This window comes from Xenopus laevis, chromosome 4S, assembly GCF_017654675.1.
Source record: "Xenopus laevis strain J_2021 chromosome 4S, Xenopus_laevis_v10.1, whole genome shotgun sequence".
In the NCBI taxonomy this organism is placed as follows: domain Eukaryota; kingdom Metazoa; phylum Chordata; class Amphibia; order Anura; family Pipidae; genus Xenopus; species Xenopus laevis.
The window spans coordinates 88009813-88036784 of NC_054378.1; the positions used below are offsets into that span (position 1 = coordinate 88009813).

Here is a 26972-nt window from a genome sequence, read left to right on the forward strand (position 1 = left end):
AGAGACTATTACAAATCTGCCCTAATGATAGCTAATCCTCATTCACGGGATTGCCTGGTTCCCGACTTCAGCACCAAAGGTACAGGTCCCTTTGGGGTAAATGGCTTTACTGGGGCCTTGGTGATCCCAGGCTCAATGGGAAACACCTAGCAGCACAGACACCAGGAGCCAAAGAGGCCACTCCCTACACAACACTATATAGCAGTGTGGCAGGGGAGTGTCATTACACTCTTTGTCCAATAGGTGTGGATGTTACACTTTACCAGTTACAAGGGCAAGGCCCAATAACAAGGGAAAAGAGAACTACATACAAAAGGTAGGGAATTAACTCTATAGGGATAGGATATCCTATAGGTCCCTACATACACCCGGGGGAAAAATCCATTTCGTCCCGACAATGGTGAAATGATATAGACACAATAGTAACAAAGTGAATATATAAGTGCAAACCAACAATACCATTGAACATCAATCTTCTGGTATCCCCTCCTGAGGAATACCTGGTAACAATGGGTACTGTGGAGAAAAGAACAGTAACGAGCAAAAATGCAAATACTGTATGAAGTAAGTTTCAGTGCAAATAACATCAGTTACATAACTTTATTACATTTCATGAGAACCCCTAAGGACACTCAGGCACTTAACTTACGATACGTGAACCATCCATAGTGTATCAGGAGGTCCAGGCACAAGCTTGGCTGAAAAGAAAAATTAGCATATATTTCTTTTCACATATGAACACACATTTTCAGTGCAGTTGAGTTACATGACCCCACCATAACCAAAAGCTTTATTCCATATCACACCCCCCCCCTACCCAAGTGTACAAAGTTACTGAGAGCCACTTGGGGAGTAGTAAGGCAAAGAATAAAGGTGCTACTCAGCGAGTAGTTAGAGGTAGAAGAGTTTTGGTGGGGGCTCAGCAGTCTTTGTCTCATGAACCCAACTATTTACAAGTGGTCCTGGACAATGTCCATAAGTCCAGCAACTGAAAATGGTGAACAAACAAATGAAGAAGGCCCAAACAGGGGCATCAATCTAGACGACTTCTTTGAAGAAGGCCCCAATAATCGGGCATCAATCTAGACGAACAGCAGACAAATCAGGCTCTCAAACAGGAGTCCCTTGACCTGTAACAACCTGCAGGAAACCATATGTATAGGAAGGAAACCTCACACCCCCCTAGGGGATGGCTGGTGGTGCTCCCTTCCAAGGCAGGACTTTGCCACGGTATCCTTGTAGGACAGGTAATAATTGGGGTGGGGCTTCTCCACACGACCCCCATTGGAAACTCTCTCCATTAAGCTAAACTGCTTATCTTCTTGGAATTTTCCACAACTTTTCACAAAATGCTTCAGCACAGTGCGGCCATACCACCATTCATGGACCACATTGCTCAAAAAGGAAAAGTCACGCTCCCCCTTGGAAGCATTTTTCTGAAACAGCCCTCCTGATCCAATCTTCTCCCTTCGGATTAACTCTCCATAAACCCATTCGTCAAGGTGTTTCTCCACTTCGTCATAAATGAACTCAGGGGCATATGGCATGTAGTAGCCCCATTGATCAAACACCCGAATATTTATTATCCTCTGGATCCTCGAAACCGTACGCTGCTTTTGGGGATCAGCACGGCCAGGAGAAACCCAAAAGGAAATATCAGTAGCAGGGTCCCCTGCAGGCGGCATGGGTTTGTCGAAGAAAGTGACCAATTCCTCTTTAGAGGACGCAGAAGATGAAGGCAGCGGTCCAAAATCCATTTCTCCCCAATCTGGGTCAGGAGAAGAATGCAAGGACTCAAAGCTGTTCCCTTCAGAGGAGCAGGAGGCGGAGGTAACCACACCAGTCAGCATGGTAGGTGGTTTTTCTCCAAACACTTTGGGAGGGGCGCGTCCGCGACCCCTTCCCTTTGTAGAGGTCTTCTTGGTAGAAAGTTCCACACTCAGACCCCCCATGGAATCTGTAACTTCCTTCAATTCCTCCCCTTTAGGCTCGGCCGAGATAGGAGAAGAAGATGGTGATTTGGAAGTAATGGTAGCCCCCATAGGCTGTACAGCAGGAAATGGTGGAGCCAGTATAATGGGCCCTGAGGATTCCTCCATTTTCATGAAGGGCCCCATCCAGCAGCTTCGCCCACACATCTTGCATGAGGGAGTCAGTCTCTTAAATGCAGCACCACATTCTGCCCCACACTCCCTGCAATATGGCACCATAATATTACAGCCAGGGCTGAGGAAATCTTCACCAAAAGTGCCCCTCCAGACATACCTGTTAGGTGAAGGGGCTGGTACGCTTGGGCGGAATGAAAAGGTGATATGTCCTTCTCGGGCCTCTGGGTCAGGCCATCCATCCCAGCCTTGATCCGCCATCCTTGTTTAGGACAGGTGAGGGGCTGGAGAGTTTCGTGAACAGCGTGTACCTGCAGCCGCAGGACAAATATGATATGCTGGGACCCTGGAGAAAATGGATGATTTTGATTCCAGAGATCCACAGCAAGAAGCGGTATGCCTTTAGCAGTTATCGCTTTGTAGTGGAGGCAAAAGGCAAGTTCCCTTAGCAGCCGCTAAGGGTGTAGGCCTGTGCAGAGTTTGGAGCTCACAGAGATGCGTCCGTCCTCTAGGAAATCCTCCACAAAATGGCGGCGGTGACGCGACGTCAGGGAACCGCCTAGTCCAAGCGCGCCAAAGGGTATGCGCAGGGACAAAATGGCGCCTGCGAAATCTCGCGATGACACCAATGGCGCCAGCGAAAATTCACAGCGCACAAAAACAAAAACGCCAGCGAATATGCGCCTGGCGAAAGCACTAGTGGCGCAGGCGAATAATGGGACACGGGAAGAACCACCAAGCCCGAACCCACGGCCTTACTATGCGCACACCAAAAATAGCAAGTGCGTGCAGGACTGCCCTTTGCCTAATGGGTCCGGCAGCCTGTCAGCAAAATTTAAAGATACAGTGCACAATTTCACAAAAATTGTAAAAACACAAATATAGCCTGGATTGGGGGCGGAGCCCCACGTTGGGCGCCAAAATGTAACGCTTTTCTGGCCTATCCCGCCAATTAGGGGTTAAGGGTGTCCAGCTAGTGTATGAGCATGGGTTACACTGTGAAACTACACTCAGGGCGGAGCCTTCGCTAAATGGAAGCTTCCCCTTTAAGATGGTGTAAAACTACAACCCCCAGGCTAATTAGTGTGAAAGATAGAATAATGGACGCCAGGAGGTTCTTAGATAGTGAAAACAAGTGAGATGGTTTATTTAGCTCAACAGATATGCAAAAGCAATTGACCACAGGTTTACTCACGCAGGAGTTGCAGTAGGAGTTAGCACATCACAGAGGAGAAGGGATAACATTGATGATGATGCAGCATGTACAGATGTCACTCCTCAAGTTAAACAGTAGGAAGAATATCTCACTCCCAAAGACCAGCGACCAAAGTGAAACAGGATCGATCAAGTAGGGGTCAGGCAGTGCTCTGCTAAACTGAATTCCCTATCACTGAGTTCCTTACACTAAAGGCACCTTAAAAGCCTTTGGGAGGCTACTCCCTGCTATTCTCCTCGTTGGAGCACAGAACTGCTCATGCTACCTAAATCTGGCTATCTCTCTCTCCTAGAGAGACTATTACAAATCTGCCCTAATGATAGCTAATCCTCATTCACGGGATTGCCTGGTTCCCGACTTCAGCACCAAAGGTACAGGTCCCTTTGGGGTAAATGGCTTTACTGGGGCCTTGGTGATCCCAGGCTCAATGGGAAACACCTAGCAGCACAGACACCAGGAGCCAAAGAGGAAGAGGCCACTCCCTACACAACACTATATAGCAGTGTGGCAGGGGAGTGTCATTACACTCTTTGTCCAATAGGTGTGGATGTTACACTTTACCAGTTACAAGGGCAAGGCCCAATAACAAGGGAAAAGAGAACTACATACAAAAGGTAGGGAATTAACTCTATAGGGATAGGATATCCTATAGGTCCCTACACATTAAAACAACTTCTTATGAAAAAATGGGGGATAAGATGGAGTAGGGAATGGTGGGCAACCAACACGAAAGAAACATATGTTTTACTTTTTTATTTTGTTTTGTAACAGTAGTAGAAGTTGCGAGCATTAGAAAAACTTTGACTGCACAACTGCCACCACAAACTTTCGTCCATGTCTACGTCACTCCCACCAAGGCGGATACGTGACGCGTCACAGCGCCTACGTGTGGTTGTGATGCCATAGTCTCGCGTGATGAGACTTGAGGCGTGGGGATTTTCTGCGAGACAGGAGACAAGGTGCTTGCAGGTAACAGCTTTCCGGGGGGTGTAAGTAGCGATTCGTGATCGTGAGTTTTGGTTGTAAACTCGGCGGTAGTGATAAGTGGGACTTCTGGGTAGTATTTGGTTTAGCCGGAGCCCTTTCTGTCAGTGAGCTGGTGACTTCGGATGGGTGGGCGGGAACTAAGGTGATTGCATGTTGTTTCCCCTCCACAGCTTTCTATTCTGTTCGTCTTGTCATTGTCACATAAGTTACTTCCGGTAGGACTGCGCATGGATTTGTTAGGCTACAGGATGAAGTCCCCACAGGCTCTACCTGGCTGAAACCTTCAGTGACAAAACAAACATTACAGAAAGCTGCCACCTTAGCTCAGGCCCAAGTCTGCAGCTCCCTGACAGCCCGGTAATACATTTAATTGCAGCACAGCCAGGCCCCTCCCAACATCCAAAACCCACTGTGCCTGTGTGTATATATTTGTTATATAGGAGGCCCAATTAGATTGTGGCTTTGTATGTGACTAACAGGCCAGAGGCACATGTGAGGATCTGTACACAGGATGGAGGAATGAAGTAGCTTGTGACATTGTACTGGCTGGCAGCTGTTGCTTCCTCTACAGTACACTCTGGTTTTGCCCCCTATAACATTTGTAACTTATTCTCCAGCCTTTGCTGTTTCTGGTAGAAAATAATTTCACACATTCATCAAGTTCACCCCTTTCAGGGGTAGGCGACCTTTTATCCAGAATGCTCAGAACCTGGTGTTTTCCATATAACAGATTTATGTTATTTACATTTCCAGACCTTAAAGGGGAACTCCACAAAAACATAGCTTAAGCTTTTTGAAAAGTAAACATTTCAATATACATCAATTAAAAAAATATGCAGACTTTTCATGATTGGTAATGGTTTGGAACAGTTCCCTTAGCCTATTCTCCTGCTGATCTGTCTGACTACTTTGCTGAGTTGGCTGACTACTGTTACTTTGTATCAACAGCCATCTGTCCTTAGCTGGCATCCCCCAAACCCCACAATTCCCTGCACATGTGATTTCAATAAGGCACAGAACATCACAGTGCATTGTGGGTTATGTAGTTCCTGCATGTTTTCTGTAATCTGTGGAGAAGATGATACAAATTATAACATCAGTGTTTTAGTCCGTCCTTCCCTGCCAGGATTTCAAATGATACAGAAAGAAAAGAACTGTTAAACAGCTGGATTCCAGCATAGAAAATGGCATTTATTCATACTCTTAATCAAATTTTTGTTTGGAAGCCGGAGTTCCCCTTTAAGTATGATAAAAATCTTTTCAACTTTAATTAAAATCAATAGGATTGTTTTGCCTCCAATAAGGATTAATTATATCTTAGATGGGATCAAGTACAATATACTGGTTTACTATTACAGAGAAAGGAAATCCTTTTTAAAAATCTGAACTATTTGATTAAAATTGAGTCAGTGGGAGATGGCCTTCCCATAATTTGGGGTTTGGTATAAAGGATCCCATACCTGTACATATGGGTTACAGTGTACTAGTTCTGGTGACAACTTTTTTTTTTTTTTACTCTCTCTCTTGTTTTGTGTAAAGCTTTGCCATGGATAGCCATAGTAAGAAGTTTCATTTAGCACAACCTTTGTTAAAGCTGCACCTGCTGTAAAACAGAGGCTGATATTTGGATGTGCATCTTTTCTGTTCTGGTTTCATATGAATACTTGTATGTTAATCTGGCATGTTGCTTTTCCTATTTTACTTTGATCCATGTGATTGGGGCATCATGGACTTTCTTTACAAAACTATTCGATCACAAACAGGTGTGTAAAATCACCCACGGCAAACCACACACAGAGACCTACTTATAAGCAAAGATGTGTTTGCATACTTTGCACAGTAAACTGGTATTCCTCCCCTGAGATCAGTCACTTATTTTTAGCCAAGACCAGAACCCCTGTCCTAGAAAAAATAACAACAGAACACTGGAATATGGTACTTCCATTGAACATGATTGAATATTTCTCTTCACTCTTCAGTCAGGTAAAGTAATTGTGGCTAGTGTATTACAGGAGGGGGATGCTGGTGGTGCCCAACAAACTGGCATAGAAAGTGCATAACATATATTGCCTTCCTATAATCCACGTAATACAGTATAACTATACACCCTATATACTTAGGGATTATGGGTAATGGTTACCAAAATTATGTTTTTATTGATGAGGTCTGATAAAGCCTATTGAGCCATACTGCATAATGCTGTCAGACCAAATAAAATCTCAGACTATTTTAACTTGCGGTGTAATGTGCAATCATTCATGTACATTAAGCCGTCTGTTCTGTAGAAGAATTGTAGCAGGGTTGTGAAAAGCAGGTTTCCCTCCTGTTGTGTGTTTTCTCTGAAAGTTCTAAAAAAAACATTTTATGTGTAGTTTGGCCTGGTACTGTCGATGTGGCCTTTATTTTGCTACAGGCATAGGCTATTCTATAATATTAAGGAGGTTATTTACTAAAGTCCAAATTATTCCATTTGGACTTTTAAAGGGAAAATACGATTTTTTTCGTATGAAAAGAAATGTTCATTTTTTTCCTGGATTTATTAAAGTCTGATGGTGTTAAAAGTCTGATGAAAAAAGTTCTCCAACTCAGACCTGTCGAGAAGTCATTGTCCTGTTAACAATTGGAAGATTTTCTGAGTTGTGCTGGTTTTCCGAAAAAATCGTAGCTTTCGGGCGATTTTACAAAAAAATCATAGGTTTAGAGAACAAAATGTGAAAAAAACATAGGGTTTGGATTTTTTTAAGATTTTATTGTGACTTTTCCCACACAAGAAAAATTTGTGAAAATGTATTGATAAATAGGGGGAAAAGGTCAGTACGAAGTTGGTCGGAGTGGTTTTCAGAAAATAGTGAGAACATTTCGTATTTTGATAAATTACCCCCTGAAAGATTTATATTTTTCTGGGAATTTCTGACGTTTTAAAGGAAAACTATACCCCCCAAACAATGTAGGTCTCTATTAAAAGATACTGAGTAAAACAGCTCATGTGTAAAACCCTGCTTCATGTAAATGAACCATTATCATAATAATATACTTTTTTAGTAGTATGTGCCATTGGGTAATCATAAATAGAAAATTGCCATTTTAAAAAATAAGGGCCGCCCCCTGAGATCGTACGATTCACTGTCTACACATACAAACCACATGTAAGGTCACATGAGCCAATTAACAGACAGAGTTCTGCCTTTTGCTTCCTCACTTCTTCCTGTTACAGTTAGTGTTGTAGTATTTCTGGTCAGGTGATCTCTGAGGCAGCACAGATAGAGTCACGAAATGGTGGTTCAAGGCAAGAGATATAAAAGGGCAATATTTATGTAAATATATATTCCAGTTTGGTAAGATTCTTTAATATGTCATTCAATTTGATATAAACTATCTGTTGCTTAAGTATTCATTTTGGGGGTATAGTTTTCCTTTAAGGGTGACTTATGCCACCTCAGGTCTGGTTTAACCCATTAAAGCCAAGTTCAGATATATAAATATTATTTCTGGCATTAAAAGTAAATAGTTTTTTATGTGGCTTTTTAAAAACTCGATTTAACGTGGCACACCATGGTGGTGCACTGTGTGCCTTTTTTCCACACCTCTATAAATATGCCTTTAGAGGGGCTGAAAATCATTGGTTTGCTAGTTTTGCCCTAATCATCATTTTCATTTCCTCTATGTTCAAGAAACCATAGGTTTTGTGAATGTGTTTTGTGTATAGTGATGAGCGCTAATGTACAAAAATTTATAAAAAAAAAAGCTGCCTAATTACCTGTTATTTACTAAAACACAGTGGCCAGTCCTACCAGCTTCAGTAGAGATTATTTCTAGTGCTTGTGGGGTTCATATTTTACATATTTATTGTGTATTTTTAAGTGCTTTTTTGTGATATGTACTAGCTGGAGCCACCTCGTCTCACTGTGTATTCGTATACTGGTGAGATGACAATAAAGTTTACTTTGACTTTCTGGCAAGAGCAGAGCTGGGCGGCCAAGAAAAAATTTTGTTAATCTGCTTTACAAGTTATCCATAGTGTTGATATGTTCTTTATTGTCTGCATATAAACTGGAAAGCAAAAACATTCTTTGGGTATAAGTTGAATGTCACACTAATACTTCAAGGTAGTGAGAGATTTTATAAGACTGTTAACCAATATAATTTTCTCTTGGTCAGGGGTCTGTCTACTGGTCTCCAGTGATGTGAAAATGACTCAGGGGAAGAAGAAAAAACGAGTGAATCGTAGTGTACTGCTGGCAAAGAAAATCATCATTAAAGACGGGGGATCTGTGAGTTTATGTATATTGTAATTGTAACGAGAAGTTGTAACGTGAATAACCAAGATCCAGGCAACTGATGCATGCGGGGGATTAGAGCATACGCTTGCTGTCTGCTACTTTAAATATGTGAAATTGCCTGGGGTGTCGTGTAGAGTTGCTATCATAAAAAGAGATTGAGCTACCGGGCAATAAATTAGTAAGAGAAAGTCATGTTATTTCCTTTCGTGGAAATGTAACAGTTGGTTTCCTCTCAAACTGTGTGTCAGTATTGTTCCACCCCTGCCTATAAATGTTCTCTTCTAGCTCAGTAATCGGGGGCTTGCTTTACTGTGGCCCAGCTTTTACTGGCTAATACAATAAACTGTATCTTACTAAATATCAGGGGCCTCACGTGGCCTTGGCTATTCAAAAGTGTTGTATTTCACACTGATAGCTCAGTACAAAAAAAAATCTTTTAACACTATCTCTATTAAGAGCTTATGTCTATTTATTCCCATGCTCCATTATGTAACATTTTACTTTTAAAGGAGAACTAAACTCTAAAAAATTAATGGCTAAAAATACCATATTTTATTAAAGTGGACCTATCACCCAGACACAAATCTGTATAATAAAAGTCCTTTTAAAATTAAACATGAAATCCAATTTCCATTTTTAATTAAAGCATTCGTAGCTGTTGTAAGCTCATTTAAAATCTCAGCTGTCAATCAAATATTGTCTGCCACTCCTCTATGCCTAGGCATAGAGGCGGGGCAGACAATTACTTTCACTTTCCATTCAGCACTTCCTAGATGTCACTGTTCTCCACACATTCCCCCAGTTCTCTTCACTGTTTAATTGTGTACCCAGGACATGGGGATAGACATCCCCCATTCTGGTGCACAAACAAGATTTTGAGATGATGCAAGTCTTCAGAGGTGTGGGCTAATACACACTCTGGTTGTGGATAACAGTAGTTTTTTTTAAAAAAATTGCCCCCCACCAGCACTAGGCCTTCTGCACTGGGAGGGAGCTCCAGACCGGAGTGCAGGCTCTATTAGCTTGCACCTTTGGTTGGGGATAATATTTTTGCCCAACAGATGCCTAAATTGTTTGCACTTGAGGAAGCACGCTAAGACAAATTCAAAAAAATGAATAAACATCTGCTGTTTTGTAACTATTCAGCTTTAAGGATTGCATAACCAATTTTCCTGTAATATCATTTTCTTCTCTTTTCAGCCTCAGGGGATTGGCTCTCCTAGTGTCTATCATGCAGTTATTGTCATCTTTTTGGAGTTTTTCGCCTGGGGTTTGCTGACTGCTCCAACTTTAGTGGTAAATTGTGTTGCCTAATAAGCATCATAATTAGTAACATTTCTTTGAAAATGTGTGGTTTTAATTTCTGCTCAACAGTTTACTCTTCCTGCTTTGTTCCCCTTGATTTTAGCAGATTTATTAAAGCAAAACTATACCTGCTGAACAATGTAGGCCTCTATAAATATATATTGCATATAACATATGTAAAACCCTGTTTCATGTAAATAAATAATTTTCATAATATACTTTTTCAGTAGTATGTGCCATTGGGTAATCATAAATCAAAAACTACCATTTTAAAAATAATGTATTCATGGTGCACGCAAACAAACCATACATGTTAGGTCACATGATTACAATTAATAGAGAGAGTTCTGTCTTTTGCTTCCACACTTCTTCATATTACAGTTAGAGTTGTAGTATTTCAGGTCAGATCTCTGAGGCAGCACAGAGACCATCATGAAATGGTGGTTCAAGTCAAGAGATATAAAAGGGCAATATTTACTTATATATTTACTTACTAATATATATACCAGTTTGGTCAGATTTTTTTAATATAACATGTACCGTTGAATTTTATTACAACAGCGTCACATGCTGGTCATTTTCTGACCAGTCTGAACACGAAGTAGTCAAAGAAGTTGTCAGGAGAAAGAAAGAGGCTGCTCTGATGTTCTTCTGCTTAGGAAAGATTTGAGAAAGGTTTCTAAATTTTTTCCTAAGCAGAAGAACATCAGAGCAGCCTCTTTCTTTCTTTCTTTCTCCTGACAACACCCTTGACTACTTGGTGGTCAGACTGGTCGGAAAATAACCAGCAGGTGGCGCTGTTGTAATAAAATTCATTCATGTTAACGGTACATGTATCCTTTAATATCTTGAAATTAAAAATAAATATATCATGAATGTACATTGCAAAAGTGCTTAGAATAGCACCCTTATTAATTTTATTGTCACTTATTTTTAAGGTTAACTTATCCTTTAAGTATTCATTTTGGGGAATAGTTTTCCTTTACCATCCTGGATGTTGTCATTAATTAACAAGGGAGCTGCTCTATAAATGTCTGCTTTTTTTAGGATTTTTGGTGTAAAAATAAATTACTGTCTTTATTAATATTCAGCCTAGATGTTCGTGGGAGATGTTAGAATCCAAAGGGTTTGACTCGGGAGATAGAGTTGCCTTGTTGTAAAGAGAGCTTTAGTTACAAGTGAGATAAAAGTGGGTGTTATTAATATTTTATGTTTTTTAATGGCACCATAATCTCCCACAGCTCCATTACTTTGTTCATCTATTCTGCTGAAATGTTTTAAATTGTATGCTAATAGATCATCTCATTTAACCTCTGTAATGCTATGGATTATAATATCTGGTGCTCTGATAAAAAGACAGTAGTACTGGCACTATAGATTCTGTTTTTTCTGTCTCCTATTTGATCTAGGCCATCCTTGGTATCTGGATTATTTAATTTTACATTGGACAGTACATAGCCAGAAACTACTGCATTTTTCAAATAGTTGCTTGAATGGTTGCTACTTAAAGAGGCCCACATAACACAGGAGGCCCACGTAACACAGAAACCCCTAATATACCCATCACCATTATCTGTTTTTTTTTTCAAAAAGTATATATATATAAATGCCATTTTCTATGCTGAAATCCAGCTGTAACAGTTCTTCTCTTTCTGTACCATTTGAAATCCTGGCAGGGAAGGAGGGACTAAACACTGATGTTACAAATTGTAACAACTACTGCACAACTTACAGACAGCATGCAGGAACTACATAACCCACAATACATTGCATTATGATGTTCTGTTCCTTATTGAAATTACGTGTGCAGAGAATTGTGGGGTTTGGAGGATGCAGGCTAAGGACAGATGGCTGCTGATACAAAGTAACAGTAGTCAGCCAGCTCAGCAAAGTAGTTAGACAGATCAGCAGAGAGCAGGGGGCTAGGCTTAAGGAACTGTCCCAAACCACTAAAAATCATGAAAATGCTGCATATTTTTTAATTGATGTATATTGCAAAGTTGCTTGAAATTATGTTTACTTTTCAAAATGCTTTAGTTCTGTTTGTGTGGATTACCCCTTTAAATCATGTAAATAGTACCGACAGACCAGCTGTCTGGATAGCATTGACCATACACGGTTGAATTCCAAGTTCCCCCTTGATACTCTATCTACTTGGCTGCAGAGCAGGACATAACTCTGGGAGAATTGGAAGTGCAAATTAAACCTCAATTCAATTTTTTTTACATCAATCATAATATTGCCTTTGACAGCTACTTATAACTTTGCCATAAAGTATTTGCACAATGCTTTTACATTACAAGTCTGATGCCCCATATTCCTGTATGAGTGCAGCAGGAGACAGTCAGTTTGGCAAAACAGTCAGGTATTTAGAAACTTTAACAATTACTTACAAAAACAAACCTCTCCCAAAAAACATGTTCTATAAGTAACTTTTAATATACTTTCATATTTTTAAAGGCAGTTTTTTAGTGTCCGTATCACTTAAATGTTATATTGTATTGTATTCTAAAAATTTTAAGTTTGTTTGCCCATAATTAGATTATTATTACCTGATTATGTAGCTCAATACGGCTCATGCTGAGTGCAGTTATATGTCTACAGTCTGAGTCACTACTATTTCCTGTTCTTGTGTGTGCATGCTATTTACTGATTATCTCTTTAGCTGTCACTAATATTCCTAAACTGTATAATTCTTTTTTTCTGCTTAGGTTTTACATGAGACATTTCCTAAGCATACCTTCCTCATGAATGGACTCATTCAGGGTGTCAAGGTGAGAGCTTTTCTTCTATACATCCAAAGAATCTGTATAGCAAATATCTTGTGTTTTCTGATGTGGTTGTGTAATCTTCTGTGGTCCTACAGGGGATTTTGCAGTGTTTCAAGAATTCTTCCTTGCTAAAATTTGGGAGCTGTTTTATTGTATATTGAACTGTCAAATCCAAACGATTCCCAGCAGTTCAATATAACACTTTCCTGACCATTGATAAAACTTTAACACATGGGCACATTTATTAAGTTGATAAAGATGGGTGTTTGTCAGTTTGTGTTTGACTACTTTAAATAGTAAAACACATTCTTATTTTCTGGTATTTGTGCAGTGTAGCACAGTAACCGCTCTATGTCCTAATGCCCAACTGGATTGTGATATCCTGATATCTCCAAGTGTGCCCTTACCTTAAATGGTTAGTTGCAGGTCAGAATATTGGCACAGACGATTGTTTGTCCAACATAGGTGCTATAATATGCACATCTATGGCCAGCTTAAGTGAAACTGCCAGTGGAGCATTTTGGGAATGATATTAGCAGTAGGATATAGAAGGTTATTTTTCTGCAACTTTACCAGCAGTCTTTCAGTGTCCATTATTTTCAGGTATATCCTGTTGAGTAAAATATTCATTTATAGTTAAAAGATTTTGCTTAGAATATATGTTTTTTATAGATTTTCTGTATATATATTCTCAGGCCCGGACTGGCAATTTGTGGGTTCTGGCAAATGCCACAGGGGCTGCTATAAGATGCCATCGAAAGTCAGTATTTAGTGGGCTGGTGGGGGCTGTTTGGGGCTCTGTGTACTTGAAATACCAGGGCCTATTTTTAGTCTCAGTCCAGACCTGACAATTTTGTACAATGCCAACTTTAAAGTTTTAGTGGCAGATACCTAGGATAACTTCAAGAAGTGGTAGAATGGCTTATATCAAGTTAGAAAATAGAGGGTTGCTGAAATTAGATATTCGCACAAAGTTAAACTTGGGACTGGTCTGATTGCCATCTTGGAGTTAGTAGAGAATTTTGTCCTTCACTGAGACAAATTGTCTTTTTCTTTTTTTAAACCTAATTACCATGTTTCCTGGTAGCGCAGATTAATGCAGCTCTGTGGTTATTTTTTTTATATTCTTGTCATATTAACAAACCGCAGATACTTTCAATTTGAATAAAACCAGTTAGGCCAGATATAGAATAAACCTTGTAACATGAAAGTCGGGGCTTGTGAGTTAGAGTAGTAACTAGTGATTATGTGCTTCTTGTATGGTTGTAAATAGGACTGGATAAAACAATGCCCTACATTATTTACCAGAAAGGTGCGATTAATAGTAAACATTGATGATGTGTTGGTCAAATGAGCCTATGATGATGGTGCTAATGCAGCAGAAATAATGGCATGGAGAGAGGATTCAATGGGTAATCATTCTGTCATTCACAGATGGAAATATTTTTTTCAAAAAAACTGTTCCTGTTACTGTTCAGATCAACATATGACTGTTATCTCTCTTTACTTTCAGGGTTTATTGTCCTTCCTAAGTGCTCCTTTGATAGGTGCACTATCAGATGTTTGGGGGAGAAAGTCCTTCCTGCTGCTAACAGTATTTTTCACTTGTGCCCCCATTCCACTAATGAAAATCAGCCCATGGTAAGTGGGATTTGTGTTTGCCAAGTCCAAAAATGCAGTAAATCCAATGTTCTGTTTGAGATTTACCTCACTCTGACAGGAATCCTTGCAATTGTACAACTCAGCGAAAACACATTTGTACTGGCATACAATTTTCTCTCTAATTCCATCTTGGCTATGTTCGCAAAAAATTGTGTGTGCGCAAAAAAAATTTGTGTGCACGTTTTTAAAATTTGTATGCTGTTTTTTTTATACACTATGGTCACAAAATTCTTTATGCACGTCACAATTTGTTGTGTACGATGGGCTCAATTTATTTGCGCTTACCTTAGAGGGAACGCTGCTAGCTTAAACTGCCACTTTTTCATGATATCCCATCAGTTTTTAGTATTCCATCTGAAGTTCTAAGCTAATATCACACATGGGGTTAAATAATAAAATACACTAAGTTTGATACTCAGACACTCGAATACATTTGCCCAGTAACCAAAATTAACCAATCAGCAGGAAGCATTTACTGGTCACCTGTTTAAAAGCAAACATCTTACTACTGCTTATGGGCAAGCTTAGTGCCTTTTATTACATATGGAGGGGTTAGTGTATTACATATGGAGGGGTTAGTGTTTTCTCTGTCTGTGTGACATTAGCCTTTGTAATTGGGCAGATATATATTTCATGCATCCTTACACTAAACAATATTTTTAAGACCACACTACAACTCCTCTTGCTGTTTCAAGATACTGCATCCACCAATCCAGTCTTTTTTTTTTTTTTGCAGGTGGTATTTTGCGGTTATTTCAGTGTCTGGGGTGTTTGCTGTTACATTCTCTGTAGTCTTCGCATATGTAGCAGATATAACGGAGGAGCATGAAAGAAGTATGGCATATGGTCTGGTGAGTTCACATCTGCTTTATGTCTTGGTATAATCTGTGTAATAAGTTAGGGTACAGAATGTACTCTTAAAGGTACTGCTGTCCCTTACTGATTTTAGGGACAGACTCAAAATATACAATATACACAGAATATAAATGTCACAATATAAGACTGATTAGTAATTAATACACATAATTACTACATGGCAGCACAGGTGCAATTAGCATCAAGATTGAATAATCAGCCCTGTTGCATCAGTTTATATTACAGGCCAGCCTCATTTTTTGCTTGATAGTTTACAACAATCCCTAAGTTTAGCTTCTGAACTGCTGCTCAGATCCCACTGAACATGTGAGTGTCGCAGACACTTTCCAAGATGGTGACCCCCTGTGACAAGTTTGAAGTCCTGGATTGTTTCTGCTATTGAGAAGCTGATACTTTCGGTTGGTGCAATAAGAATATGGCATTATTACACATTCATTTTCATTTCTCCTTTAATGCCGTTTGAGGTATTTTATTTGCATATTGCTCCAGCCCTATGTTAATCTGAGTGTGTCATTAGTGTGGGTGTAAAACTGTTCTGTCTTAACTGAAAAGTCACATGGAACTGGAACTAACACCTGCTTTATAGTAACGTATAAGCCGAGTTTTTCAGCACCAAAAATGTGCTGAAAAAGTCGACCTCGGCTTATACTCGAGTCAGACAGCAAATGCCCAGAGTCACCATTGCACAAGCAACACAATTGCTCAGCAGACAGGCTAAGTAAGTTAGCATGATTACTTACTTAGAGAGACTGACTGTCCCTGCCTGTATCCCCTCACACATTCTTCCCTACTCCTTGCGTGTGTGAATAGCAGGCTCAGAGGCACGGGCGATCACATTTATGAGCGGGGGGGGGGTGCTTTCCCCCTCCCTCAGTAGCTGCTCTTGTCAGCAATAATAATGGTTTAACCCTGCAAACACCCTCTGATTTGTAAGTAGCTTTTTTTTTTTTATTGCCCTTTGGCTTACTCTCGCTGGGATGTAATTTGTGCTTTTTCTCAGACTGAAGTTTTTATGACTCAGCACCACTTCCTGTGCTAAAGTATTTACTGTGTCAGGAACATATCTGTCATTATTAGCCGATCGTTGAAACACTCCATTATTGTCTGACAGTGATATAGCTTGTACGCAACATAATCTGGAATGTTTACTGCAAGAAGTGGAAATTTGTGATCAGCGTGCAGGTGTATTGCAGTGTTAGATGGCATTGCTTATTTATTTTTGTCCTGTATTTCTGCTTATACCATTGCTATGGAAAAAAAAATCTTTCAGAGAACTAACTGTGCTCTTCAGCATGTATTGCTATTTAGTTGGGGAGCATTCTGTCCCAGTGGCTTCACAGATCCTATCTGATCCCTATTGTAAGCAGCAGTTCTGCCCTGCTTTATGGCAGCTGAGATTCTAGCTATCTGTATAACAAAGCATTCTGTCCCAGTGGCTGCACAGATCTTATCTGATCCCCATTTTAAGCAGCAGTCCTGCCCTGCTTTATGGCAGCTGAGATTCTAGCTATCTGTTATTTAGGAAAATATAGGGAATCTTACCCTAAATTTCTCACCCTAGGCTTATACTCGAGTCAAAAAGTTTCCCCAGGTTTTGTAGATAAAATTAGATACCTCGGCTTATATTCGGGTCGGCTTATACTTGAGTATATACGGTAAGCAGTATCTACAGGGATTGTTGTTCCCCAGAACAGATTTCCCAACTGGCCTATAAGCTTTCAGAAAAGTTTGTATACTAGATGTGCAAAGTATTGTATAGATGAATGCCATTGCTGCTTTGTGTCAAATTTGAATTTATAATGCACCACACTAATGAATGAAACATCTCCTACAAAATTCCAGATGGAGGAGTCCAACAATAGCATTACACAGATGTATATCAGCTTTGCTGTGCTATGACATTAATTATGGTTTTGGATTGGGATTGAATTGATTCAGTCCTAAAATGTCATGTCAAGCTCCCGTGTAAGACAAATAATGTTTTGCACTAACGTCCTTTTGTGTTTGCTTTTTTTTATGTTAATATTTTAAAAACTTATCACAGATTTCTTGCCATTTACCTTATACCATGTTTTACAAAAAAAAACTCCACTTTAACCCCACACAGGTTTCTGCAACGTTTGCTGCTAGTTTAGTCACAAGCCCAGCTATTGGCGCTTACCTGGGCCATGTATATGGGGACAACCTTGTGGTGCTTCTGGCCACCGCCATTGCACTGCTCGACATCTGCTTTATCCTGGTGGCTGTTCCCGAGTCGCTTCCTGAAAAGATGCGGCCAGCATCCTGGGGAGCTCCAATTTCTTGGGAGCAAGCAGACCCTTTTGCGGTAAGTGGGATTGCATAGCATGATCTAAATCCTAAATTATTGACTTTTTCTAGCTTTTCTTTGTTTATCTTTTTAGTCTTTGAAGAAAGTAGGACAAGATTCCATTGTACTGCTTATATGTATCACAGTATTCCTCTCCTACCTCCCTGAAGCCGGGCAGTATTCCAGTTTTTTTCTGTACCTTAGACAGGTAAGTGTTGGTCAGGATGGATAATGCGAAAATAGAAATAAGCCATTCAGAATCAAGATATCCACTTAAAGAGGTTGTTCATCTTTGAGATAACTTTTAGAGAGTGTAGAGAGTGATATTCTGAGATTAATTTTTTATTATTAAAGGTTTTTGAGTTATTTAGCTTTTTATTCAGCAGCTCTTCAATTTGCATTTTAAGCAATCTGGTAACTTGGGCCCAAATTACCCTAGCAACCATGCATTGATTTATAAGAGACTGGAATATGAACAGGAGAGAGTCTGAATAGAAGGATCAGCAATAAAAAATAGCAATAACAATACATTTTGTAGCCTTACAGAGCATTTGTTTTTTTAGAAGGGGACAGCGACACTCATTTGAAAGCTGCAAACAATCAGAAGAAAAAGACAAATAACTATAGGAAATAAATAATGAAAACCAATTGAAAAGTTGCTTAGAATTGGTTGTTCTATAACATACTAAAAGTTACTTTAAAGGTGAACCACCTCATTAACTTTGGCTGTATTTCCCCTGATAATATATTTTGTCCCACCGTTTTGTTGTGCTCTGGGAAAAGGGATTTAAAAAAAGTGGCTTAAAGGAACAGTAACACCAAAAAATGAAAGTGTTAAAATGTAAATGAAAAAATATACTGTTGCCCTGCACTGGTAAAACTGATGTGTTTGCTTCAGAAACGCTACTATAGTTTAGCTGTGTAGCAGTGGCAGAAATTGAGAAAAAGTCTATATGGCACAGGTTAAATAGTGGAAAACAGATAACACCATTATGTTCTACAGAGCTTATCTGCTATGTAACCGGAGCCTTTTCTCCTTTGCTGCCCCCATTGCTAAACAGCAGCTTATTTATATAAACTAAACAAACACAGCAATTTTACCAGTGCAGGGCAACACTGCATTATATTTTTATTACTTTAAAACACTTTTATCTTTTGATGTTACTGTTCCTTTAAGTTGGTAGTGTTTTGGGGATAAAACCAAAAGTTAATTGCAGATGTGGTTAAAAAATAAAAAAGTTCCAGCCAGCTCAGTCAACCTATACCAGTGCTTCACCAAATGATTACTTGGGGTATCCCAGATATACATATATTTTCTAAAAATCTATTTCAAGAGTTTGAGTTGATTAAATTTGCATAATATAAACCATTTTGACATTTGTATCACAAGAGTCAACTGATCTTGTATCTGTAATATTCCAACATACGTTTTGGGAGATCCAGGGCTTCATCTATAGGTCCCCTCTGAATCACTCTGTACAATTACAAAGTTAGCATATAAAGATTTGGGTAACAGGAAACTCAAATTATATTATATTGAGGTGATTATTATTCATGAGCATAGCATTCCTTTTCTCTATTATGATATACAGTTACATGATAATACTCCATTATAATCCATACTATGCATAGATAGCACAGCCATAGGCTCCATTTTGATTTATAGATACATTTCAGCACAAATATATGTTCTACATATAACTATGGCTCCCTCAATCTGCTAAAAAAAACTAAACCCTTTGCTCTACTTTTCTACTGTTTTACCCAGTGTTCAATTGGCCCATAATTGTTGCTATATTTATGACCACCAGATCATGGATTTTTCACCAGAAAGTGTTGCAGCCTTTATAGCTGTCTTGGGGATCCTTTCCATCATTGCTCAGGTAAGCTATTTGCCTTTAAGTAGGTGTTCTGCTTCTCCTTTCAGTCTTGTCTAATATTCTGTGCAGGGAATCATTCAATGAAAATTGCACCTTTTTGGTGTTATTTTAATGTAAAGCAATAAACACAGCTTTAACGGAGTACACAAATATACTTAATAGCTATGCCCGGAAAGCATATGTATATTAGGATTTGAAGCCAATCGCGCTTAAGCTGGCCATAGATGCAAAGATCCGATAGTTTGAATCCTCGAAAGATTGGACTTCCCCATCTCCCGACCTGCCACTAACCATTCCGATCAAATAAAGTAGTAAAAGAACAGATGAGCCGATGTTCTGCCCCTGACAGCAATCGTACGAAAGTTATGTCCGACAAAAGCTAGTGATATTAGAGATATTATCAGCAGCCGACAGAAATTTTTTAACCTGGCCGATCGACCAAACGACCGATCTCCGTTAGACCAAAAATGTGGGGACTCTCCACACACGTTCCGAAAATTGTACGAATCCTCGATTCGTACGATCGGATCTTTGCATCTATGGCCAGCTTAATATCATGTGGTTTGGGTGCATCCTGCCCTTAGCCCTATGTTTGAATTTAAAAACTGCTCACTAATGGAGTTTTCAATAGTTCAGAAGATTAAAATATTCTTACCCACTTGATGGCCAGTCCCAGGCCTGTCAATTTGGATTTTGGCAAATTGGAAGTTCTTCAGCACTTCTTTTATTTGCGGGGGCTTCTTGCCGATAGCTTGGCTTCAGGTGTCTTCTAATTGTAACATTACTCACAGGTAACTTTAGACCTTCTTTGATCTTTCTGGAGCTGATCACTGGCCGAGTCTTTGCCATTTTGGCTATTCTTCTATTCATTTGAATAGTAGTTTTCTGTTTTCTTCCACACGTCTTTCAGGTTGAGGTTGCCATTTTAAAGCATTTAAGATCATTTTAGCCTATCATTTTCTGTATCTCTTTATATGCTTTCCCCTCTCAAAGTACACTGTCTTCGGAATGAATGACCTCACTAAATGAACTCCACACTGCTATTATTTGGAACAAGCTATTTTTTTTAACAAGCCCCAATGAATGATTCAGTTACACAGTTATCAGCAGCATGCATGTCATGACTGTTGGGTCTGTTGGTTTTCTATTACTCTACTACACCTACCAATAAATTATTTGCCATGTAGAAATATAATTTCTACTAAAAAAAGTGATTGATCAGGTTAGTGATATGAGACTGCTATTATTCTGAACACAACTGTAAATTTATGCTAGAACTTTACTTTTGATGCCTGGTTTGTGTTTTAAAAGTGATGCTATTGAAATGACAATGCCATTCTTACATTAGTTTTCTCAGCAATGGTTTCCACCAGGTCTCACTATAGGTATGTTTGCTGCAATTAAGTGGCACCAATGTGACAATTGTTCTGGTGGTGTCCTTAAAGGAGAAGGAAAGCCCCAGGGCGCAAAACCCCTCCCCCCCTCCCGTGTATTGCCCCCCCTCCCTCCTCCCCCCGGGCCTACCCCTCCCGCTGGGCAAATGCCCCTAACTTGTTACTCACCCCTCTGCACAGGTCCTGTCCACGGAGTTCACAGTCGCCATCTTCTCCCACGCGCGTCTTCTTCCTGCTCTGACCGGCGTCTTCTGGCGCATGCGCAGTAGGAACAGGTACCGGTACAGCTCTATTGCGCATGCGCCGAATGTCACGAAGTTTTCCGATTTCACTTCGTGACATTCGGCGCATGCGCAATAGAGCTGTACCGGTACCTGTTCCTACTGCGCATGCGCCAGAAGACGCCGGTCAGAGCAGGAAGAAGACGCGCGTGGGAGAAGATGGCGACTGTGAACTCCGTGGACAGGACCTGTGCAGAGGGTGAGTAACAAGTTAGGGGCATTTGCCCAGCGGGAGGGGTAGGCCCGGGGGGAGGAGGGAGGGGGGGCAATACACGGGAGGGGGGGAGGGGTTTTGCGCCCTGGGGCTTTCCTTCTCCTTTAAAGAGCACCTATAGCTCTAATACTATACACTTACCCAATGGGCACTGGAAACTGACGCTTTTGTCTGGGTGTGGAAAACAGTACCGGCACTAGCAAAAGTGCAGCCAGACTTGCTTTTCAATACTAGATACTTTTTATCTAGTGTTGCCTGTAGATTGGAAGCAAATAGAAATAGAACCCCCAATATAACACTTGGCAAGTATGGTTTTTGCCTGTTCTCCGTTCTATTAACCCTGCAGAATCCAATGTGTACCACTAACCCTTTAAGAAAATATTGCCTTTGGTTTTGTTTGCCTTTCTGCCTATTCCTCTTTACTTGCATAGTCCTACATCATGTTATGTGGTTTGTTTGTTTTTTTTGGCAGACCGTTGTTTTGAGCTTACTAATGAGGTCAATAGGAAACAAGAACACAATTCTCCTGGGCCTTGGCTTCCAGATATTGCAGCTGGCCTGGTATGGCTTTGGATCCGAGCCATGGTATGTAAAAGTCCATAGATAATGTACCTCTACATTTATATTTTGGTTAAGTTTTTGTAGGGTGCACTTATGGGCTTGGTCAGGGGTGCCCAAAAGGTAGATTGGGATTTTCCAGTAGACCTTTAGCTGGTCATCAGTAGATCTCAAGACACTGTCAACAAACAGCTTGTCAAAATCACCCTCCTATTTCATGCTTTTCATTCAGATATTTGTTACATTAAGGTTACATTGAACCTGAAAAACTCTGGCCAGTGCATTTTATAGTAATAATTGCCTGACCCATGAGAACACAACTGGTATTTAGCCAAGCTATGAAGTTTGCTATGGTCTGAGTTTAAATAAATAGAATTAATAGCAATTATAGTCATATGTGTGTATATAAATATTTGTGTTTGTCCACCACTGATTTTATATTTATCAATTTGCCGTTCCGCTTTCCTTTTGTTGACCTACTGTAGGATGATGTGGGCGGCTGGAGCAGTGGCTGCAATGTCCAGTATAACATTTCCTGCAGTGAGTGCTTTGGTTTCCCGAACGGCAGATGCTGACAAGCAAGGTATGCGAATTGTTACTGTAAGTGGTTGCCTGACTGTAAGGGACAGATTTATCAAGGGTTGAATTGAAAATTCGAAATTCAAATTTCTGAGTTTTTTTATGGTAAAAACTCAGATTTGACTAGGGAGTTATTCAAATTCGATTCATGATTTTTTTTTTTTTTTTTTAAATCTAATTTAATTTTGGAGATTTATCATACTCTGGCCCTTTAAAAACTTAAATTTGACTATTCACCACCTTAAACTGTATAAGTCAATGGGAGAGGTCCAGGGATCTGTCTTCCTGACATTCAAGTTTTTTTAATTCGATTCAAGATAATTTTGATTTTACTAATACATTTCGACTGGTCGAATTTCGAGTTTATGGGAGTTTTAAATAACTTGCATAAATCAGAAATTTGACACTTAATAACTCTGCCCCTAACAGTTTAGTAATGTTTGTTTTTAGGTGTCGTTCAGGGGATGATCACAGGCATTCGTGGACTTTGCAATGGGCTTGGACCTGCCCTCTATGGCTTTATATTTTATATCTTTCATGTGGAATTGAATGAGTTGCCTATTACAGAAACAGAACATGAGGGGAAGATGCCAGTCCACAAATTAGAGCAGGTATGGTCTTGTACAGTTCCTTAAAAGGGAAACCTCATACAATGTCATGTGCCTTTACAATTTACTGTACTTTTCACAACCCTTTGTTTAAATTAAGACCTTTTGTGAGAAGCTTTGCATAATGTATTATTCCTTTCAGGGGCGCAAATTCAAATCTTAAATCGTGTTTGTGGCACGAGAAGTGTTATTTTGGTATTCTTCTTAAGTGGCAATGATCAGGGCTAGCATTTTGAGCAGTGGTCTGCCTATCTTTATTAGGTTATATAGAGCAAAGTGTTGTGCTTGTATTTGCCCATACTCTATTCCCTATAACAAGGGTTTTTTTTGTTTTTTTTTTTACACATGAGCCACATTCATATGTAAAAAGAGTTGGGGGAGCAACAGCATGCAAAAAGCTCCTGGAATGCGGCTGCGATTGGCTATTTAGTAGCCCCTATGTCGACAGGCAGCCTGCAGGAGGCACAAACGAAACTTGCCTAGGAATTCAAAAATAAGCACTTGCTTTGGGGCCACTGGGAGCAACATCTAATGGGTTAGAGACCAATATGTAGTTTGTGAGAGGCTGGTTGGGGATCACTGGAAATAAAATGGAGCGGACACTCAAAATGAAGGCAATCTCCAATTAGGCAATTGTAGCAAAGTAAAACAGTTAATTATGTCCACAGCCTTCATTTTGAGTGCCTGCTCCATTGTATTGTATTATCGGTTTATCCGCTCCCTGTGCTGAAGGCTCAGGGCGGGCTACCTAGGCCTCCTCCCTTATGTGGTGAGTAACAACTTTAGTACTCTAAGACCCTCATCTAGGTTCTATTGCATGGTTGGCAATCACCACCCTATACGTTAGATATAGAAGTAAGCCATATGCTGCTTTTTCCAACCTCTACCAACTGGTACATCGGCAAGTATGCATCCTTATAATGTGTAAATAGTTTGGAAAATATTCTGGTAAGCCTTTAATTGTAATGCTGTCTCCGCAGAATTCCATAATCCCAGGGCCTCCTTTCCTCTTTGGGGCTTGTTCTGTGCTGCTGGCTTTGCTTGTAGCATTATTTATTCCTGAACATACCAATCTGAATATTCGTTCCGGCAGTTGGAAAAAGCATGGAGCAGGGCACAGCCCCCCAGCACAAGGTGAAGGCAAGGAACCTCTTTTACAGGACACAAATGTATGATGGTGCTTGAGACTGATGTTTGCTGCTGTACATTTGCATTCCATTCACTACTGTACTGGGGTATCGGCTGGATTCTTTTTCTCAGCTGCTGGACATGGGACCCATTCAACTTAACAGCAGGACCAGCCTCCAACTCTATAACAATGGAACCAGCCTTCTCAGTGATGTACCAATCCTGCTTGTTAACTGGCTTGTTAAAGCCTTGACCCAACAAAGCTGGTGTATTGGTGGCTATAACCGTATCTAGTCACTTAGACCAATAGAGTACTACAAGCCTGCAACTTAGAATGGTACAAGCACTTGTCTTTTTTTTGCTGAATTGTCTGGACAAATTGCGAGGTTTAACCTCAGAAAATATTCATTTTTATATAGACAAAGCCAAAGTATTTTATTATTATGTAATTTAATAGCAGCCGCTTTGCTCCTTTTTGACAGTTGTGTAAGCATTTTGTCTGCTGCTAAACTACTAGGTAATTAGTGCAGCTCTTTTACTTGTTTACAGAAATGATGGGGTTTTTTTAACAGTTAATATGGAGAAGTGGTAGCCAGGGAGGTCTTTTCTCTCTCGCTGCCGCTTTATAAAGGCATGAATTTCTGGTGCTGCCCATTTCCTTTCATCAGTCTGAGCTCTAACTGACAACATACAGGACATACGATTTGAAGCCTTAATAGTGAGTGCATAGTACATGAAGGATTTAGTTTGTGCTGTGCATTGAGATGCAACGTTCCCATATATTGATACAAACACCTCTGCATTAATAACTGTATAACAGGAATTAATAATGCTACAGAAGTCCAACTAAACTTCAACTGTAACTCCCAGAATTCCTTCCCAGCCAAATGCGAGGATCCTGTTGGTTTGACATCCCATCTCTATCTTGTAAGTTTGCGTTTCTTAAAGGCAACATCATTTCCCAGCTAAACACAAAGGTTCCTGGCAAAAACAAGGTTTGTTCAGCCTCCATTCATCTTATATCGCCAACATCAACCTCATGTTTATTGAATACCACTATATTCTGGACACTCAGTTCCCAAAACTTGAATACACAGCACACAACGCTAAACCAAGCGCCTTGGAACTGCCTGTGCATTTATTGGTGGCCTTTCGCTGTACATTCGATTTTTGAAGTTTCAGTTTCCCCAGAAAGCTTTATAAAACAACCGATAGTGAATTTCTCTTCTAAAAAGTATATTTGTGTATATTTTTGGTTGGTTATTTAAAGTGTTTCTTTGTATAAAGTGTTGTTTAACTTAACATTATCAATTTTTTTTTTCCTATTTGCCTGAACATTCCTCATTGGCTCAGATCTGAATGATGTAAATTTATGAATAAACCTAAATATTTTTATATTGAGATTTGCTAGGGTGGCTTTTTTTTCTTGATAAGAGAGGAACATTCTTGTTTCCCATTAGTTAATGTTGAGGCTTAAGATAGACATGGTTTTATGGGATCTTTATATTAGCACCTTCTGTTACTTCTTCTACACAATATATCCCTCATTCACAAACCATGCTCCTAATAGCTTCTTGTAAACAAATTCTACCTCCAGGTGTTAGAGACATGCTCGGGTCGTGTTAGGCTGACCCACATGCAGTTTAAACATTCACAGAAACTTAATAACAGAATCCTCGGCCTCTCGCACAAATTATCCTGAAAACTGTGTTCTGACTAAAATGCCATGAAATCAATTATCTTTGAAGTTGCCTTATTTCAATTATCGGCATACAAAATATTTAGTTGATTAGATAGTGGCGGCGCACACAAGTATTTTATTTTAAGATTATGCTACTCCAATCAAAGGAGTGGTGTGTGAGATAATTAATTATTAGATCATAAAAAAGTGTCTCATTTATCTCACACATTACACAAAATATTTAGACAAGAAAAACCTAGACCTTGTTAAAGGAGACACTTGATGGGAAAAACAGGAAAACATACCCTTCATTATTTTCACCCACCCAAGTGTAAGTATTTGGTACCACACCCATTGGAAAGCCCTGCCTAAAGCCTTAGATTAGCTTTCTATTTATATGTTACTACAGTTTGAACCAGTTCTTTAAGATGTGAAGGGAGTGCAAACCCTTAAAACAAATGAATCCAAAATTAACTTTTGCAAGACATTTTTTACACTGCTAATATGAGATGAGACACAACAGCACCAGCTGTGGGACAATTGTGCGGATTGTGCTACTATCCAGATCAGAATTCAGTAGAGTGGCAGAACTAACCAAAATACCTGGCAAATAACCAAGGTTCTTTCACCACAATTCACACAATCCTCTGAAATCTTTGATCAGTTTTCCGCTCATGACAAACGAATAAGCGCAGGGGGTGTTATCCAGTTACCATTATCAATAAGTCTGGCTTCTTGAATGGACCTTGTTCATTGAATTAAAAAAAAACTCTCAGTATAGTCATTTGTACTAGGCCTGTAAGATCTAAATGTGTGATTCCTTACCTGGGAAGGGAGATCTGAGATATCTCTGTTCACAGCAAGATCCAGCTTTTCAAGTTCTGCTGGAATATCCGAGATCTGGTTATAGCTGAGCAAGAGCTAACGCAGCTTAGTGACTTTTCCTGCGTAAGTGAGATATGATACAGAACAATAAAGAGTGCTGCTAAGCATTCTCATTGCATTAGTCAACTTATTTGTGGTGCAGTGAAACAGGGTTATGGCGGTTTAAAGTCCCTTTTAATACACATTGTCAGCATTGCTAAAGGCATATGCACAATTAAAATGCTTTAGTGTCCCAAACACATAGCTATAAATCC

General features: G+C 39.7%; 1 protein-coding gene across 4 annotated transcripts; it reads left to right on the forward strand.

Annotated features, from left to right (window-relative positions):
• The first annotated feature begins 4139 nt into the window (after positions 1 to 4139).
• On the forward strand, positions 4140 to 25553 carry mfsd14a.S (major facilitator superfamily domain containing 14A S homeolog). 4 transcript variants are annotated; one of them, XM_018259582.2, is made up of 13 exons: positions 4140 to 4290; positions 8467 to 8579; positions 9789 to 9884; positions 12605 to 12667; positions 14178 to 14305; positions 15063 to 15177; positions 17310 to 17528; positions 17605 to 17718; positions 19322 to 19393; positions 21752 to 21864; positions 22323 to 22420; positions 22867 to 23027; positions 24005 to 25553. In XM_018259582.2, exons 2-13 carry the CDS (start codon positions 8499 to 8501, stop codon positions 24197 to 24199), a joined length of 1455 nt encoding a protein of 484 aa, XP_018115071.1. In that variant the 5' UTR covers positions 4140 to 4290; positions 8467 to 8498; the 3' UTR covers positions 24200 to 25553.
• The last annotated feature ends 1419 nt before the right edge of the window (positions 25554 to 26972 follow it).